Source organism: Phaseolus vulgaris, chromosome 1 (genome assembly GCF_000499845.2).
Source record: "Phaseolus vulgaris cultivar G19833 chromosome 1, P. vulgaris v2.0, whole genome shotgun sequence".
Classification (NCBI taxonomy): Eukaryota; Viridiplantae; Streptophyta; class Magnoliopsida; order Fabales; family Fabaceae; genus Phaseolus; species Phaseolus vulgaris.
In genome coordinates, this window is record NC_023759.2 from 44,445,407 (window position 1) to 44,462,033 (window position 16,627).

General features: G+C 33.3%; 1 protein-coding gene and 1 long non-coding RNA gene across 8 annotated transcripts; one reads left to right on the forward strand and one right to left on the reverse strand.

Annotated features, from left to right (window-relative positions):
* Positions 1 to 3,624: 3,624 nt before the first annotated feature.
* LOC137814535 (DNA glycosylase/AP lyase ROS1-like) lies at positions 3,625 to 15,096 on the forward strand. 5 transcript variants are annotated; one of them, XM_068617329.1, is made up of 22 exons: positions 3,625 to 3,766; positions 3,874 to 3,927; positions 4,041 to 4,678; positions 5,764 to 6,999; positions 7,122 to 7,460; positions 8,128 to 8,218; positions 8,298 to 9,169; positions 9,308 to 9,699; positions 9,791 to 9,870; positions 10,032 to 10,116; positions 10,187 to 10,278; positions 10,364 to 10,432; positions 10,678 to 10,714; positions 10,807 to 10,889; positions 11,187 to 11,627; positions 11,924 to 11,960; positions 12,040 to 12,097; positions 12,244 to 12,383; positions 12,525 to 12,590; positions 12,673 to 12,787; positions 12,870 to 12,908; positions 14,475 to 15,096. In XM_068617329.1, exons 3-22 carry the CDS (start codon positions 4,192 to 4,194, stop codon positions 14,714 to 14,716), a joined length of 5,001 nt encoding a protein of 1,666 aa, XP_068473430.1. In that variant the 5' UTR covers positions 3,625 to 3,766; positions 3,874 to 3,927; positions 4,041 to 4,191; the 3' UTR covers positions 14,717 to 15,096. The 5 variants fall into 5 exon arrangements, with proteins under 5 accessions (XP_068473430.1, XP_068473428.1, XP_068473427.1 ...); XM_068617326.1 differs by having other exon boundaries at positions 3,642 to 3,766; positions 8,298 to 9,238; XM_068617325.1 differs by having other exon boundaries at positions 3,685 to 3,798; positions 8,298 to 9,238.
* Positions 5,559 to 15,447, reverse strand: LOC137814536 (uncharacterized). 3 transcript variants are annotated; one of them, XR_011081652.1, is made up of 8 exons: positions 15,295 to 15,447; positions 13,912 to 14,067; positions 13,661 to 13,802; positions 13,397 to 13,551; positions 11,162 to 11,589; positions 10,342 to 10,415; positions 7,090 to 7,450; positions 5,559 to 6,967 (listed from the first exon to the last, which is right to left on the reverse strand). It is a non-coding gene; the product is annotated as an uncharacterized lncRNA (long non-coding RNA). The 3 variants fall into 3 exon arrangements; XR_011081653.1 differs by having other exon boundaries at positions 11,162 to 11,578; positions 15,295 to 15,441; XR_011081654.1 differs by having other exon boundaries at positions 11,162 to 11,606; positions 15,295 to 15,441.
* Positions 15,448 to 16,627: the final 1,180 nt, after the last annotated feature.

Genomic DNA, 16,627 nt, shown 5'->3' on the forward strand with positions numbered 1-16,627 from the left:
GTGAAGTTCTTTTCTCAATGTACTTTATATGCTTGCTTTAGCCTTTAACCTAATAATAGGTATTAGTCTAGCAAACGGTTATTTGTTTGGAAATTCACATGCAACTGTCACTCAAACAAAAAAACAACACTTCTTTTAGAAAACCTAGTATAAATTACAGAAAGAACACTAAATCAAATCAAATAAATGTAAAAATGATAAACTGATAAAAGAAAAAGAAGTTTACTTTTTATTGCCAACTGCATGAAGACCTACGTGTAAAGCATATAGCAATTGATAACTTAATTGACAGTTCATGTAATATATATCATTTGACCCTTTGTGTTGTATAATATTAGAAAAAAAAAAACACTGCATGTATGAAATTTAATTGTTATATAACCAGTAACTCAGATTTGTTCATCCAATGCATGTTTCACAGTGTTTTTTAGTATACCTAGGGGATATGGATTGGAGAAGCAAGCGGTGGTGGTCGGTTTGATTGACGTGGCAGCTTCTTTCTGAATGAATTGGAAGCTGCATTTCTCTCGTGACACGCCATGGCTGCCATCTACAACACTGTCTTCATCTTCTTGTCTTCATTGTCTCATAAAGAGAACCGAAATAATTATAACTATGCATGCACTCCAAAAACTTCAAACGGTAAAATTTTACTGATATAAAGATTACTGTTGTGTCATACAAAGTTTCTTCTTCAACCAATGGATGAATATTTGTGCAGTAAAGTATCTGTTGGATGAATTGTAGGGTTTTCAACGGTAAAATGTAGTGATTTTGAATGATACTGAGTAGAGTAATATTGAAAGAAATGGAAAAACTAATTGAGAGAGACTTTGATTTTAAAAGCATCTTTTTTACATAAACTAATTTCAATCTTAAATTTCAATACAGATGTTATTTTTTTAAGATATAATTCTGTTCTAAAACATCAACTATTTTAAACACATTTTTTTTAAATAAAATAAAAATATATATTAAAAAGAAATAACTCTTGTGTAATACTAGAAATTCTACTATTCATCTGCATATTTGTTACATGTTACAGTGAAACCTAACCTACTTTGACATATTTATGGAAGTGTTTCACAAGATTTTGCATTTTCATAATCAGAATTTTATCTGGATCAATCTAGTAGCATTTTCATGAAATATGATGTATCTCTAAAGAGATTAATACAAGTATTAAGTGTAGAATATTTTACCACACACTTGGAATAGTTGTCTTTCAAAATATAATTTCTTATAGTTTTAAAAGTTTTAATTTCACTGAAATTCATTTTTAGTTTTAAATTAAAGCCAATTTTTACTGGAATGTGGTACTTTAATATTTTTGTATGATAACTAATTAATAACCAATTTAGAGATAGAAATAAAAGAGTATGGATAAAGAGTCAAGAAAATATGAAAAAATACCTAAAAATATAAAACCTTTTAATTCCTATTTGATGACTAGTATAAGCTAAAAGGATTAGTTTGAAAAAATTAGTTAGTACCGTCTGTGACATGTTTCGGTGAACAAAATTAAATTTATGAAAAAATAATAGACAAAAAAAGTAGTTAGTTTACCGTCTGTGATATTTCTTAGATCATCTTAAGGGTGTGATATTTTGTGGGACACTTTCTAAATTATTAAAATTTACTTTTATTTCCTTTTTTCAATATAACTTAAATAAAAATAAATAAAAAATTTAATGTCTCAAATAGGTAAACCTTTTAATAAGTATTAGTTTTATTAGGTTTTTTTAGTATTTTAAGATATTTTTAAATAATCATTTGAAGTTGAAGAACTAATTTTACATTTATTTATATGTAATGTTTATTTCAATACTATAGTTAATATTTCAATGGTATTAATTAAGGAGCATTTAAAAATATCATAAATGTTTTTAATGATTTAATATGTAAGGGGAAAATGTATGTATTTAAGGAATTAATACATGTATAATAAATATTTTAAAGATTTAATCAAAAGTTTAAGACATTTTTGCAAATTTGAATGTATTTCTTTTGTTTTGTTAATGCATTAGTTTAAATGTAATTTCATTAATAAACAAATTTAAGTCATTGATTAGACTTTTAAAATAATTATGGAATAATGATAATGTGATTAAATAATAATGTAAAACTATTTTGTACCATCCTTCCCTAAGTTTCCTCTTGATAAATTTATTTTAATAAATAATTTTCATTAACAATTGTTAATGCCTTCCAGTAAAATTCAAGTATTGTATTCAACATTATTAAATTAATCATGTCAAATATTTAATGTAACATATTAAATATTTTAAAGCATAATAAGTTATTGTATCATTTAATACTGTTTATATTAAGACGGATAAACGAATTGATAAGGATGTCGATATTTTTTGTTACATAAGGATATTCATTTAAAACTGATAATAACTTTATGAATATTAATTATATAAAATAAAAACGATAACTTTGTTTACAATTTTAACATATGAAAAACGATAACTCTGTTTACAATTTTAACATATGAAAACAATTTTTAATTAATTATTTAAAATAATCAATGTCTTTTCAAGAAATATCTATTGCTATTTTTATTTGGAAAATGTTATCATAGAAAGTTATCATAGAAAAGTAGATTGGTAAGTATTATGATTTATTTAATTTTTACAGAAAAATAAAAATTGAATTATAACATAAAATAATAAAGTAACAAAAAATTATAATGAAAGTGGAAGAAGAAAAAACAGAAAGTTGTTTAATAAATCACAGATTTTCAAGGAGAAAAAAAAACTAATATATATTTATTTCTATAATTTTGTTTTGAAAAAGTAGTTTTTAAAACTAAACTAAACTATAATCTCATTCTTAAAATTTACTTAAAAAAAAGAATTATTTTTACATATAGATATAATACATTCATATTTATTAAAATAAATTATAATCCCCACTCTTAATATAAATATATAAATAACAATATTTATTTAAGTTTAAATATTAATTTACCTATTAAATTATTAACTGGTCCTAAATATTATATAAAAACATTTCCACGTTAACAAACTACTATACATTTGATAATTATTTTTCCTACAGTATATTGGTTTAGAAAAAAGTTGATATAAATGTTTTACACAATATACCAAAAGCTTGCTTATAAACTGAATAAAAGTTAAAAAGTAAATAAATTATTTCATTTAATCATATCATATTATACTATAAAGATAATTCATTTTAAATATAATTTTATTGTTTTATATAAAAAAAAGTTGGGAAGAGTACGACAACAATGTTTTCACGTAAGGTTGTTTTATCGACAACTTTACGTGAGATAAAGATGTATACATGCACATGCAAAACTTTTACGTTTAAAATGTGCATGTACCATAGTTTTGTCAGATATACGTGAGTCTGAGTTGGTACTGCGAAGTAAATATTAAATGCAAGGAACATAAGACAAAGTAGAAAAGTAAGGGTTTAATAGAATTAAATAGAATTCTGGAAGGAGAATAGAAGTTATAAAGTAAATTAAATTATCTCAGGGTGGGTGCATAAGCAAGGTCATAGAATTTTGTGTAAGCACTTTTTTTTTTCCACTGCTCTCACATTCGGTGGAAATGATTTATATAAATCCCATAATTTGCCGCATAAGATATATGAAATGAGATCTCCGGCATTGACTCGATAAATCGATAAATCTACCTTAACAACATTCGCACGAGTTTCTCCGATTTTGTACTTCAACTTCGGTTTTGGTCGCATGAGAGTTCCTATTCACCGCGAGAAAAAACCGGAGGTTGCAACTAGAATCAGCGAATATTGTTTACGGTGCAGTCTTCTTTCTAACACTCCATAGACACAAGTTTTGGGATTTTAATTATAATTAAATTCTTTAAATTTCAGTAATTAATATCTTGACTAGAACCAGCTTTGTCAGTCACCGGTTACTTTCAGAAGGTAAATCAGAAACCTCGATTAATGTTTCAAAACTGCGTATGTGTTCTGTGCTTTATTTTTCTTATTTATTGATGTTTGTTTTCCAAAAACCCACTATCATTTTTCGCTGGCAGCTTTGTCCCCGAAAATAGACCTTAAATACGGAACATCTCTCCAGAGCAGCTTCACATATCCTTTTGTTGAGTCCTTAGCAGAAATCCTTTTGCTCAGCCCTTTTGCACAAGGACTTTTCCCAGTTCTAAGTGAGAGAAAAAAACCAAGTAAATGGAGATTCCGGAATCAGACAGAAGGAAGCTTCAACAGCAGCCTCCTGGGTTCCCAATCCCCACCACCCCTTTCAACCCCATCGCTCCGATGCCAGTTCCGATCTGGACTCCTGAGATGGGAAACCACTTGTATTCTCATTTCAATGGGATACCTGCAGGTTTTCACGTCTCACCATATCCAGACATAAACAACTGGCCTTTCCACCGCTCAGAGCCTGCCGTTTTTCCCCATCACAATGCCCAAACCGCCCCACAGATATCTTTTGAGGCCTTTCCCAGTTCAAGTAACGGCATTGCTGAACTTTTCGCTCAGACAGACATCCCATTCGCATATTCTAATGTTACGAATGAAGAGCTTCTGAGCCAGTTTATTCCTCCGTATAATCTACAGTGCAACCCGAGCTATGCATCTTTTGATCATCATCAACTCTCTCTGGAGCAACCGCTTGCCAATACTATCCATAACCAGTATCAAGGTCTTCTGGGTAAGAGCAATAATATTTTTTTAGCGTTTCTATGTGTCATTGCATTAAAGTTTTCATTTGAGCGTGCACTAGCACTTGGCCGGTGTCCATTGCCGGCGGCAATGGAGAATTCATCTTCTGCAGTCATATTTTAACCATGAATTAAATTTGTGTTAATCTAATCGCTTTTATCATCAAATGAAAATTTTAAAAATTCAATAGTTAAATTAGATACTGTAGAGAGTCATGTCTTTTCTCCATACATACAAAATTGAAATGTAACATTATGTACGACGTTTAGGATGGTGTGCCATAAAAATAGATGTTTGACTAAACAGCTGTAGGAAACGAACTTAAGGATCCTCTGCTGCATTTAGCGCCAAAATTCTCCATCTTGCATCACAATTGCCTTAAGTCTCCAGTCGTTGTGCAACGACTGATAACCTTGTCACATTAGATGGAGAAAAATACATCTGAAGAGGATTAAGTTCGCAAGAAAAACTGTAGTGGGAAAAACAGGATAAATTTTTCTAGTCACTGAATGGCATGCATGCAGTTACTACTAGCATCCTAATTTTATCTCTGAGTTGTTACTTGTCCAATTTCTGTAAACATTGCTGTGTTTTTATGCATGATTACACTTCTATTTTTCTATCCATAGCATCCCATGAAGTTGTTCAAACATTTCCCTATCTTGTGATTCATTTTGAACGTGTTTGGACAAGCATAAAAAGTACCTTTTTTCAATAATCGATCATATATATAACCAATTATTATCCGTGGTAAAAATTAGATTTTGTTAGAATATATGATAAAAAAAATAGTTTCTGCGTAAGGAAATGAGTGCGCATGCAACTAGAAAGAAAAAATAGCAGTTAGGAAATAATCATAAAACACAACCTTACAGGAAAAAAAGGACTTACAAATTTAAACTACTGAATCAAAAGCATAGTGTTTTACAAACTTCTAAAATAACAATTAAAATCTTGGAATTCAAGTCCCAAACATGCTTAATCACTTGCAAAGATGGGGCTTGCGAATCATTTGTTCACAGTTCCTTCTAATAATCAGACTCTAATTCACATCTAAACAATGTCATTTGGCAGGTTCATCATACTTTGATTACTGTGGCAAGACGTTTCCTCAAATTGCACCACACAAAGATGATGCCGTTGCAGCAGAACCCAGAATAGATGCAGCGACACCAACAGAGAGGAACCACCAGAGAGAAGATAAAAATGCACGAGCCATATATGACCTGAATAGAGAAACTGCTGCTTCATCTGCACCACGCAAGGAGAATTACAACCATAAAATGGAAGTAAGCCTTGATTTTGATCTGAATAAAACACCTCAACCAAAAGCCAGAAGAAGAAAGCACAGGCCCAAGGTCATAAAAGAAGACAAACCAAAACGTGCTACCAAAAAAGTTCAATCGAAAGAGAACCAAACTGACAAGAAAGCAAAAAGGAAAGGATTGAACACAACTTCTACTCCACAAACAGAAGTGACAGGAAAATGGACAACACCATTGACGCCTGAATCAGTCACAAAGACATGTAGAAGGTCCTTGAATTTCGATACCAGGGAACAAGCAAGAGATGGCAATTCCAGACATAAAGAAACCATGCTCTTCGCCAAAGCAAGCAGCTCAAGGAATTGGATGGCTGATTGTAATGGACTTCAAGAGTGTGCACAAATACTATCAAATAACTCCAATAGCAGAGACTGTTTGAGCACAGGATGTGGATTACAAGCTGTTGGTTCAAAGAGAAAACAACCTGGTATTGAACAGGCAGATAACGGCAACATCAATCTGATAGGAGCACAATATAATGCTATGCAAGCATACTGCCTAGACTACGGTGTTCAATTTCCAAATGTTCAGAAGAAAAGGAGAACTGAAAATGGGAGAATTTCGAAGACACCACGTAAATCTTCTGTGACTGACCTAAAAGATGTACGACTGGCAACTTTCGTATCACATCCTTATGTGTCAAGTCACAACAGCTGGTATTCTGGTTCAGAATATAATGCAGCAGGACTCCCAGAAAGAGCTATTCATGATAAACTTCAACCCCTTGAGTGCACCTTGTCTTTAGGGCAGAAGAGGCCGACCAAAAGAAGATCAAAAACTCATGCCGGTCCAGCACATACTAGAAAGCAAACATGTAGCTCTGACAGACGAACATTTGGAGATCCAGAAGGACCACAGACATGCACCGATGCTTTAATTGCAGATTTGCGAGGATCGGTCACAAAAAAGAAACGAACAAAAACTAGAAGAATTCGTGTCCGTTCATCATCTTCCTGCAAAAATGAAAGACAGCACAACACATTAGGTATTTCAACTTTAATTTCCTATTCTTTTTCTGAATAACATTATGATTGTTATAGAGAAAGCAATTCTACCATGCAATCTGACTTATTACCTGAATTGATTGATTTGATGTTGCATGTGTAGACAAATGGAAAAACATACGGACTGAGGACGATTTAATAGAGCTATTTAGATTCCTGAACATCGATGGAGAGATGCAGAATATGCTTGTTCCTTATAACCAAAATGGCACCATTGTTCCACACGAAGAAGAAGAAGAAGAAGAAGAAGAAGAAAAGAAAAAACGACCTAAAGTTGATCTTGATGGGGAGACTGAGAGAATCTGGAACCTTTTACTTGTCGATATCAACAGTAGTGGGATTGATGGAAGTGATCCCGATACGGTCAAATGGTGGAAAGAAGAACGAGAAGTGTTCCGTGGACGAGCAGACTCATTCATTGCAAGGATGCATCTGGTACAAGGTATGAATTATACATTTTCATGAAAATCTAAGCACTATTCACACAACAGACAAATATCCCCTTTATTTGTGCTTGAGGTGGAAAAAGTGAGAACACCATAGACTAGGAAGATAGCAACACACACACACATATATATGAACACACCAAGCACTATACAGAAAACCAAGTAGGATTCAAAGGAACTCTAAGAAATTCAAATGAGAACAGTAATAATATTAATAAATAATTTGGATTTGTCAAGATTAGCACTACTCACACAACTGACAAATTTCTACAATGAAGAAAAAAAGAGATTAGCTTATGTAGTTAAAAAACCAGATTTTGAAAAGATTAGCCATGAAAAAGCTTCTATAAATTAGTGTGCGTAAAAAGCTTATTTATAATTTCTTCTAAAAATGTTTTAAACTAAGTTTAACCACAAAGAACATTTATAAAAAAAAGGCAAGTCAAAGTAGGACACTCAATGAAGTACTATTTCCTACAACACAGCGGACAATTTTAATCAAGTGCTAAAGCAAAAATACATCACACTAAATAAAGAAATTCTTTCCTCTGAAGTTGCAGTTAATCGGCAAGTTATCAAAAACAAAATATTCACAAGTAAACTCATTCATTCTGCATATTCAGTAACACAGTTCCAGGACTAATATTATAACACAAACAACAGGAGACAGGCGCTTTTCGATGTGGAAGGGATCTGTTGTGGATTCTGTTGTCGGAGTTTTCCTCACTCAAAATGTTTCAGACCATCTTTCCAGGTATAAATCATGCAAGCTTAATTACTGAGAAATATACAATTAAAACAAACAACACGTTTATTTTTCCCCTTGTTGGCAGTTCTGCATTCATGTCCCTCGCTGCTCGATATCCTCTGAAGTCAACCAGTACATTCCAGAAGGAAAGCACATGTTCGATGGTCAATGAACCACAAGTGTGCATTGTGGAGGAGCCAGTAGAAAATGGAAATCGGGATAGGAAAATATTGGATCAATCCATTTGTGAAATGAATTCTAAGACAATGGACATCATCGAAAATTATGAAGAAAGAGAAGGTGTAGACAGCAATGTTTCCTGCAGAACTAATGGCAGCGTAATTTGTGTAGCAGATGAATCAAACAGCAACATGTTGGAATCGGAATCGGCTCAAAGACGTGGCAGTGAACATAGCCCAGTGGAAAGTGGAACAATTAGTGGTATGACTGAGGAAGGGCAAGAAAGTTTATGTCATGTGAGTGTTAGGAAAGAGTTAAATAATGTATTTCCATCCCAATTATCTGGTGCTACATTTCAAACATCAGGAGATTTTTCAATTGATCAAAATACTGAAAAGATAGGATCATTCTCAGATAGCAACTCAGAAATAGAAGACCTGCCAAGCACAGCCCAGTTCAATATTTATCATAGCGGGACTTCATTCAGAGAACTTTTAGAAATGGCAAGTTCAACCATGTTGCATGAAGTTAATAGTCAAAGAGACAAATCAACTGAGAACTTTAGAGACGCATGTGATCAGTCCATAGACTTGAACCATGACAACCAAGTAGGAAACTTGGAAAAATCAGATGTTACTCTTACTCGAGACACTTTTGAAACACCCATCACCAAGGAATATGCTTTGGAAGCAACCCCAAACTCGGGAGTGCTTGAAGTTAACTGCTATGATCCTCTAAAAATAGAAGTCCCATCAAGTGATTCCTCAAAGAATAAAGGTGAGAATGATAAGAGGCATAGTTTTCGAACAGATTCCAACTCCAAAGCTGCATTTGTCAATTCTCATGGTATGATATCTCAACTTCATTCCTTGCAAGAAATTAACCATGAACAGCATAATGTTTTTATCATTTCAGGACAAACTCAGGATCCCATGCAGAAAGCAAGAGATCAAAAATTTGGTGATCACAAGAATGAAAAGAAGAAAAAAAACAGCAAAAAAAATAGTAAGAAGGAACCTGCCCCAAAGAAAGCTGCCCCAAAAAAAGCTGCCCCAAAGAAAGCTGCCCCAAAAAAGGCTGCCCCAAAAAAAGCTGCCCCAAAAAAACTAAAAAGCGAGAAAGAGGAAAATAACTTTGATTGGGATAGTTTAAGAATACAAGCACAGGCTCGGGCAGGGAAGAGAGAAAAGACCGAAAACACCATGGACTCTGCGGACTGGGATGCTGTAAGACGTGCAGATCTCAGTGAAATTTCCAAAATAATCAGAGAAAGGGGCATGAACAACCTGCTGGCTGATCGTATTAAGGTAGAATCCAAGATTGTGAAGTGCATTTGTCAGCATTTATCAGAAAGAGAAAAACTTAAAAACAGATTATGTCAAATGAATTACTATGCAGGGTTTCCTCAATAGAATGTTTGACAAGCACGGGAGCCTTGATCTGGAGTGGCTGAGAGATGTTCCACCTGACCAAGCAAAGTAAGTCTAGATATTATCAAACTACTTTGAAATCATATTTCCGTGTTGGTAGGGTTGGCAAAACCAACATACGAGCCCCTCTATTCACTAGCAACACATGTCATGCACACTCACATGCAAGCACAAAAAATGCATAATGTTAATTCAATTTATACGTCCAGAGAATTCTTGCTCAGCATAAAGGGATTGGGATTGAAAAGTGTGGAGTGCGTTCGACTCTTAACACTACACCATCTTGCTTTCCCGGTAAGTTGAGAACATTAATCCAAAATTAGAGGATTAAGAAATATATTTTGACAGTTTGTTGCCTAAATAGGTGGACACAAATGTTGGACGCATAGCAGTACGTTTGGGATGGGTACCTCTCCGGCCACTGCCAGAGTCACTACAGTTGCATCTTCTAGAACTGTGAGTTCCACAATAATAAATAGCAAGATGCAGTTATTCAGTCAGTAAAAAAAAAGAGCTAACCTGACATCATTGTCCTGTATAGGTACCCAGTGTTGGAGTCTGTACAAAAATATCTCTGGCCTCGACTCTGCAAGCTAGACCAAAGAACATTGTAATGATTATTTTCAATTGGAAGTTATACATTAAATTATATAAGTAGCTTCTAGTTGCTGATTTAATTTTTGAACAATGGCCAACATAAACATGTATTTAGTATCATGAGATCATGCTTAGACGCATCATGTCATACTCACCTAATTATCTTGCATTTCATAATTAGATGATAGCGTTAAAATGTTCTCCATCATAATTAAACTCTCATTGATTTCTTTAATGTTTTGTTGCTCTTTACTGAAGGTATGAGCTGCATTACCAGCTGATTACATTTGGAAAGGTAAACTACATTTTCTCATACATTAGAGAGATGATCCTACTTAAGTGAAACCCTGTTATGACTGGAAAGGAAACTAAAATCAATTCATGCAGGTTTTCTGTACTAAAAAACAACCAAATTGCAATGCATGCCCGATGAGAGGGGAATGCAAACACTTTGCAAGTGCCTTTGCAAGGTATGATAAATTAAGATTTCTTGCAGTTATTCATACAAAAGGGTGGACTATTGTTATGCACCACACCGTCACTCAGACACAGAAAAATTGTGAAGCTAAAAGACAACATTACGTAGTTCATAAATCCAGTATTATCATGCTCAATGCCTCACTGTATAGACCACACTTAGTATATTTTATCTATAAAATGAAGAAAAAAAAATTGTTGTCAGTACCACTTTCAAGATTAAATGCATGCATCGCATGATATGAATTATGATAAACTAACTTACAAGTAAACAATGTTAAATATTGCAGTGCAAGACTTGCCCTGCCAGGACCAGAGGAGAAGAGAATAGTAATCCCGTCCGGAAACAATGCAAACGAGCAGAACCCACCACTAGTTATCAATCAACCGCTCTTGTTTCTCCCTGGGAACACTATTCAAGACGAACTTCAACAAACAAAAGTGATCACACAACCTATTGTAGAAATGCCAGCATCTCCAGAGCCCGAATGCTCCCAACCGTCAGAAATTATGGATATAGAGGACGCCTTCAATGAGGAATCATGTGAAATTCCAACCATAAAACTAGACATAGAAGAGTTCACTTTGAACTTGCAAAACTATATGGAACAAAGCATGGAACTTCAAGAAGGAGAAATGTCAAAGGCCTTGGTTGCTTTACATCCAGATGCTGCACGCATTCCTACACCCAAGCTGAAGTATAAGAGCAACTTGAGAACAGAGCATTACGTGTAAGTGGGAAAACTAATTCATCGCACACTATTTAATTGGAATTCACAATTTTAATACAGGAAAACAGGCTAACTAATGAGATGAGGAGCAAGTAATTTAACAAGCAAAACATGTTGTACAATTTCAATTTATCAAGAAATATGCAGAGATTAATAGTTAACCACAAAGTAACAAGAATCTCCTATTCAATACACTCCAGTGTTTGGCAGAGTTCTGATGAAGCATCGTATCAATCATACTATATTAGTGAAAAATTCTTGTAAATTATTCTGATATTGTGTTCGCTTTCTTGCAGTTATGAACTCCCTGATTCACATCCTCTTCTGAATGGGGTTAGTTATTTCTACATCCACTAAACATAATTGTGTTTCATTATACGTGCCCATTTTGTTAATTAGTTATTAACTACAGTGGGAACAGCGAGAACCAGATGATCCAGGGAAATATCTTCTAGCTATATGGACCCCAGGTGAACAAAAATAACTTGACACCATGTTTTTTTTCTAAATTAGTTTGGACTAGCTGTAGTTTTTGTTACCATTTACAGCAGTACAAATATATGATTATTTTGGTTTGTGGTCCTTTTCATGTTGCCAAACACATTGTGTACAACAGGGGAGACAGCAGATTCCATACAACCACCAGAAAGAAAATGCAGCTCTCAGGACTGTGGACAGCTTTGTAAAGAAAATGAATGTTTTGCATGCAACAGTGTCCGTGAAGCAAATTCACAAATAGTTCGAGGAACACTCCTGGTCTGAATGCTTAACCATTCATTGTTTATTATTCTTAGCACTAATAACATCATGCTGGAGAAACAAATAACTGGGTAGAGAAGCAATTTGCATATGAATGCAAATATTATAATAGGCTAACTATAAATAATTTCTGAATAGATACCATGCCGAACAGCTATGGGAGGGACCTTTCCGCTAAATGGGACCTATTTTCAAGTCAATGAGGTAAAAAAAGTGTTGTGGCTTATTAGAAATTTATTTCGCTAATGTGTTGCTAAATTAAGTACTAAAATATAATTTGATGCAGGTTTTCGCTGATAATGACTCAAGTATAAACCCAATTAGTGTTCCCCGAAGTTGGATCTGGAACCTTCGTAGGAGAACAGTGTATTTTGGAACCTCCGTAACACACATATTTAGAGGTATCTACTTAAAAAATATGTTACTAAAATAGATAGATATCAAACTATTATACTACTGAATGCGTATTCTTTTGTCAACCAGACCTATCAACACAAGAAATTCAACAATGCTTCTGGAGAGGTAAGATTTATCTCACAGAATGTAATCCTACTTATTGGTATTCGATATCCCAGTTCAACTGGTTCTTTCTTTTATAATAAGCTCCATTAGATCACAGTCTTTGTAGAAACACTAAGTGAGCAATATTACGCACTTGTATGACTTTATAAGAAAATATTACTCATTTGTATGACTTTATCTACTCATCATATGATGGATGTCACAATCATGACTCATCCATAGAAGGACAATGGAATATGTAGGAATTTCAGTGTATGTGACATCCAATTTTACAAATCCTACTGAAGTTTGAATTGAAAGCACATTAATTTATTTTTTTTACAAACAAGGCCGGAGACATCATCATTCCAACAAATTAGAAGCATGACTTACTTCACGAGTGATTAGAAATATAGTTTATTTATTATATATAGTATAATAGACGTTTAATGATAAGTCATTTGACAACCTATAACCCAGACAAATGTATGTTGTACACATGTACTTACTAGTAAAGCCACCCATGTAGCTTACTTCCGGCGGCACACCCCTTATCCAGGAGTCATAACAAACTGAAAGTCCGAAGTCATGATTGATAGCAACTCCCTTTGGTAGCAATTCCCTTTTGCCTAAGAACTCTGACCGATGTCTTTTTTTCAATAATCTAGCAAGCAACCATATTTATCACCATCATATATTATAATACACGTTTAATGATAAGTCATTTGACAACCTATGACCCAGACAAATGTATGTGGTACACATGTACTTACTAGTAAATACTTCCGGCGGCACACCCCTTATCCAGGAGTCATAACAAACTGAAAGTATGAAGTCATGGTTGACAGCAACGCCCCTTGGTAACAATTCCCTTTTGCCTAAGAACTCTGACCGATGTCTTCTTTTTTCAATAATCTAGCAAGCAACCATATTTATCACCATCGTATATTATAATAGACGTTTAATGATAAGTCATTTGACAACCTATGACCCAGACAAATGTATGTGGTACGCATGTACTTACTAGTAAAAGCACCCATATAGCTTACTTCCGGCGGCACACCCCTTATCCAGGAGTCATAACAAACTGAAAGTTTGAAGTCATGGTTGACAGCAACTCCCCTTGGTAGGAATTCCCCTTAGCCTGAGAACTCTGACCGATGTCTTTTTTCTCAATAATCTAGCAAGCAAACATGTTTATCACAATCAGTATAGACATTTCTTACAAGTGACACTATATGCTCTTCGCATATTGGAAAATTTAAACACACATTTCAATTCTCGCAATATTATATATATCCAGTGTTTTTTACATACCAAATTATGTATCTGACTGCCTGTGTTTCCTTTCTTCCTTTTTGTATGGAGCAATGTATGATACACACCAAAAAACCTCTAAACTCACTACTCAAATTTGCTAAACGAATTATTATTTCTAGCTTTTATTTTAGCTATAAGTTATTTCTAGAAGACTGATTTAAAAGGCAGATTTTTTCCTAATACGAGGACTGCAAACGTTAACCTACAAGATAGGCAAGTGAGTATATAACCTGACATATTTAAAAGGGCAATTTAAATGTTTTGCAGGATATGTTTGCGTGCGAGGATTTGACAGGGAAAGAAGAGCGCCTCGGCCTCTGTTGGCTAGATTGCACATCCCAATTAGCAAGAAGCCTAAGGATCCTAATGCTCCTAGGAAGCCTAGGAAGCCTAAGGATCCTAATGCTCCTAGGAAGCCTAGGAAGCCTAAGAATCCAAAGAATAAGGACAACACCCAAAAGAAGTCCAAGCCGGCAACACAATCTAAAAAGAAACAAAAACAGCCATAATTGTTTTCCGGCATTCAGGAGGGCGGTGAAGCCTGGAGACCGACAAATGTTATTCAATATTCATCATGTATCCTGTGTATTATAGCAGAGCCATGGTCATGCTAAAATACTTGACAATTCTCAGATTAGGACTAGGACCAAGACAGTATAATGGTTTCAAATTTGCTTTTCAGCTCCGTGAAGATCGAAGATGTGTGTGAGGCAGGTGAAATGAGGCTACTTACGCGAGAACAAAGCACAGTTGCACTCATCAACATTCTTCTACATTTGAATTTGTATGACTTTAAATTAACTAGTTCGTGTTGTAGTATTTATCAGATTTAAAACTTCGAATTTCATTTCTTAGTTGCATAAATGTGTCATGTTTTACAATTCTTCAATTTTCTAGATCTGTTAACAACAAACTAATATCTTCAAGTTCAAAATCAAAAAAAGAATCGTACGATCCCATGAATTGCGACGAAGGCATCATCATGAAACCAAACCGACCCTGCCGTAACATTTATAAAATCGAAGCTTTGGAACGACAATAGAAAAAAGCGAAAGTATATAAAGAGCTTTCAGATGAAGAAGAATACCTCTTAGGTCTTCGTCCTCAGAAGCAGAAACTGGAAGAGTGACATGCTTAGAGAGTGAGAGGAGCAAGGTAAATAGATACTTGCAGGGTGAGAAGATGAAGGGAGGTGAAGAGGTATTTATAGAACCCTTTTTTTGCCGCCTTACCCATTCTTATTTTTATTCCCTCCCTTTTTTACTTCTAACTTTGTTTGCCGCCTAGCAAAGGGTAATCTTGTCTTTTTGGAAATATTAATATTAATGATTCTATTTTACTTAAATTCATAGAAATTAAACTTATCGTTTTAAAATTACATAATATTTTAAGTGAAAAAATGTAACTTTAAAAAAGCAACATCTAAAATTTTAAAATAATATAAGAGTTTAATAGTTATATGTTGCAAATAAATTTGTGAAAATTAGTCGAATGTGCCATGACTCAAACTAATCAAGTTTATAATTTTAAAAAATTAAGTTAATTTGATTCAGTTCAACAAGTTAAATGGACTCAGCTCAATTTTGAATAGGAACTTTTTACCGGGTTAAGTCAAGTCATTTTTTACCTTTAACTTGTAAAATTGTTTTGTATTATCAGTGCATAATTTATTTTTCTTGACAATAACTGACAAACTAGTTTATAATTACGCAAAATATTCAACAATTTATTTATTTATCTTTACAATTTAACATTTAATTCAATAGTTAAAATGTTTTTCATATGATTAATAAACCTAGTACCTGTTCTAGTGAGTTTTGATTTAATCATATGATTAATTTAGTTTGGGTTTAGAAAAAATCATCATCTGATATAAATCAAATGAATCTCACTAAAACAAGTTAGTTTTATTTTAATAGTCAGATTATGATAAACAGTAAGTTATTATAATTTTGAATCTTTTTATTTTTATTTATTGTTTATCTTGTAACATTTTTAATTGTATATTAATATGAGATTGATAATATTCTTAATGGGTAATTTTTTATTTTATTCATTCCTTTTGTACTAATATAATAAATATACATACAATGAACATGACAAAACTAAGATGCTTAATAACGATGTATGGTCGTAAGAATGGTCCAATAATCAAAAGGAGAAAAATAAAAGTAGAAGCAAAATTTAACTAGTAAAAAATCTGAAACCTATCAATTCAAAAAAAAAGTTAGTTGAATAATTGTTGATTGGAGTTTAAAAAATTAAGGAATTGAACTTATGAGAATCAGTTTAATTTATAATGGAAGAAAAAAATAAAAAAATGATTGAATTAATTTTAGTCACTTCGATTATGAGATTTTTTTTATTCTCGCCTTTTTTTCGTTAAATTCACATCCTAACTAATTCTTTTTATGGTTGCT

Coding starts and splice junctions, on each gene's coding strand:
- LOC137814535 (XM_068617327.1), top strand. CDS start 4,192: ATGGAGATTCCGGAATCAGACAGAAGGAAGCTTCAACAGCAGCCTCCT. Junction 8,219..8,297: donor GTTTCAGACCATCTTTCCAG/GTATAAATCATG, acceptor CCTTGTTGGCAG/TTCTGCATTCATGTCCCTCG. Junction 9,700..9,790: donor TGCTGGCTGATCGTATTAAG/GTAGAATCCAAG, acceptor ATTACTATGCAG/GGTTTCCTCAATAGAATGTT.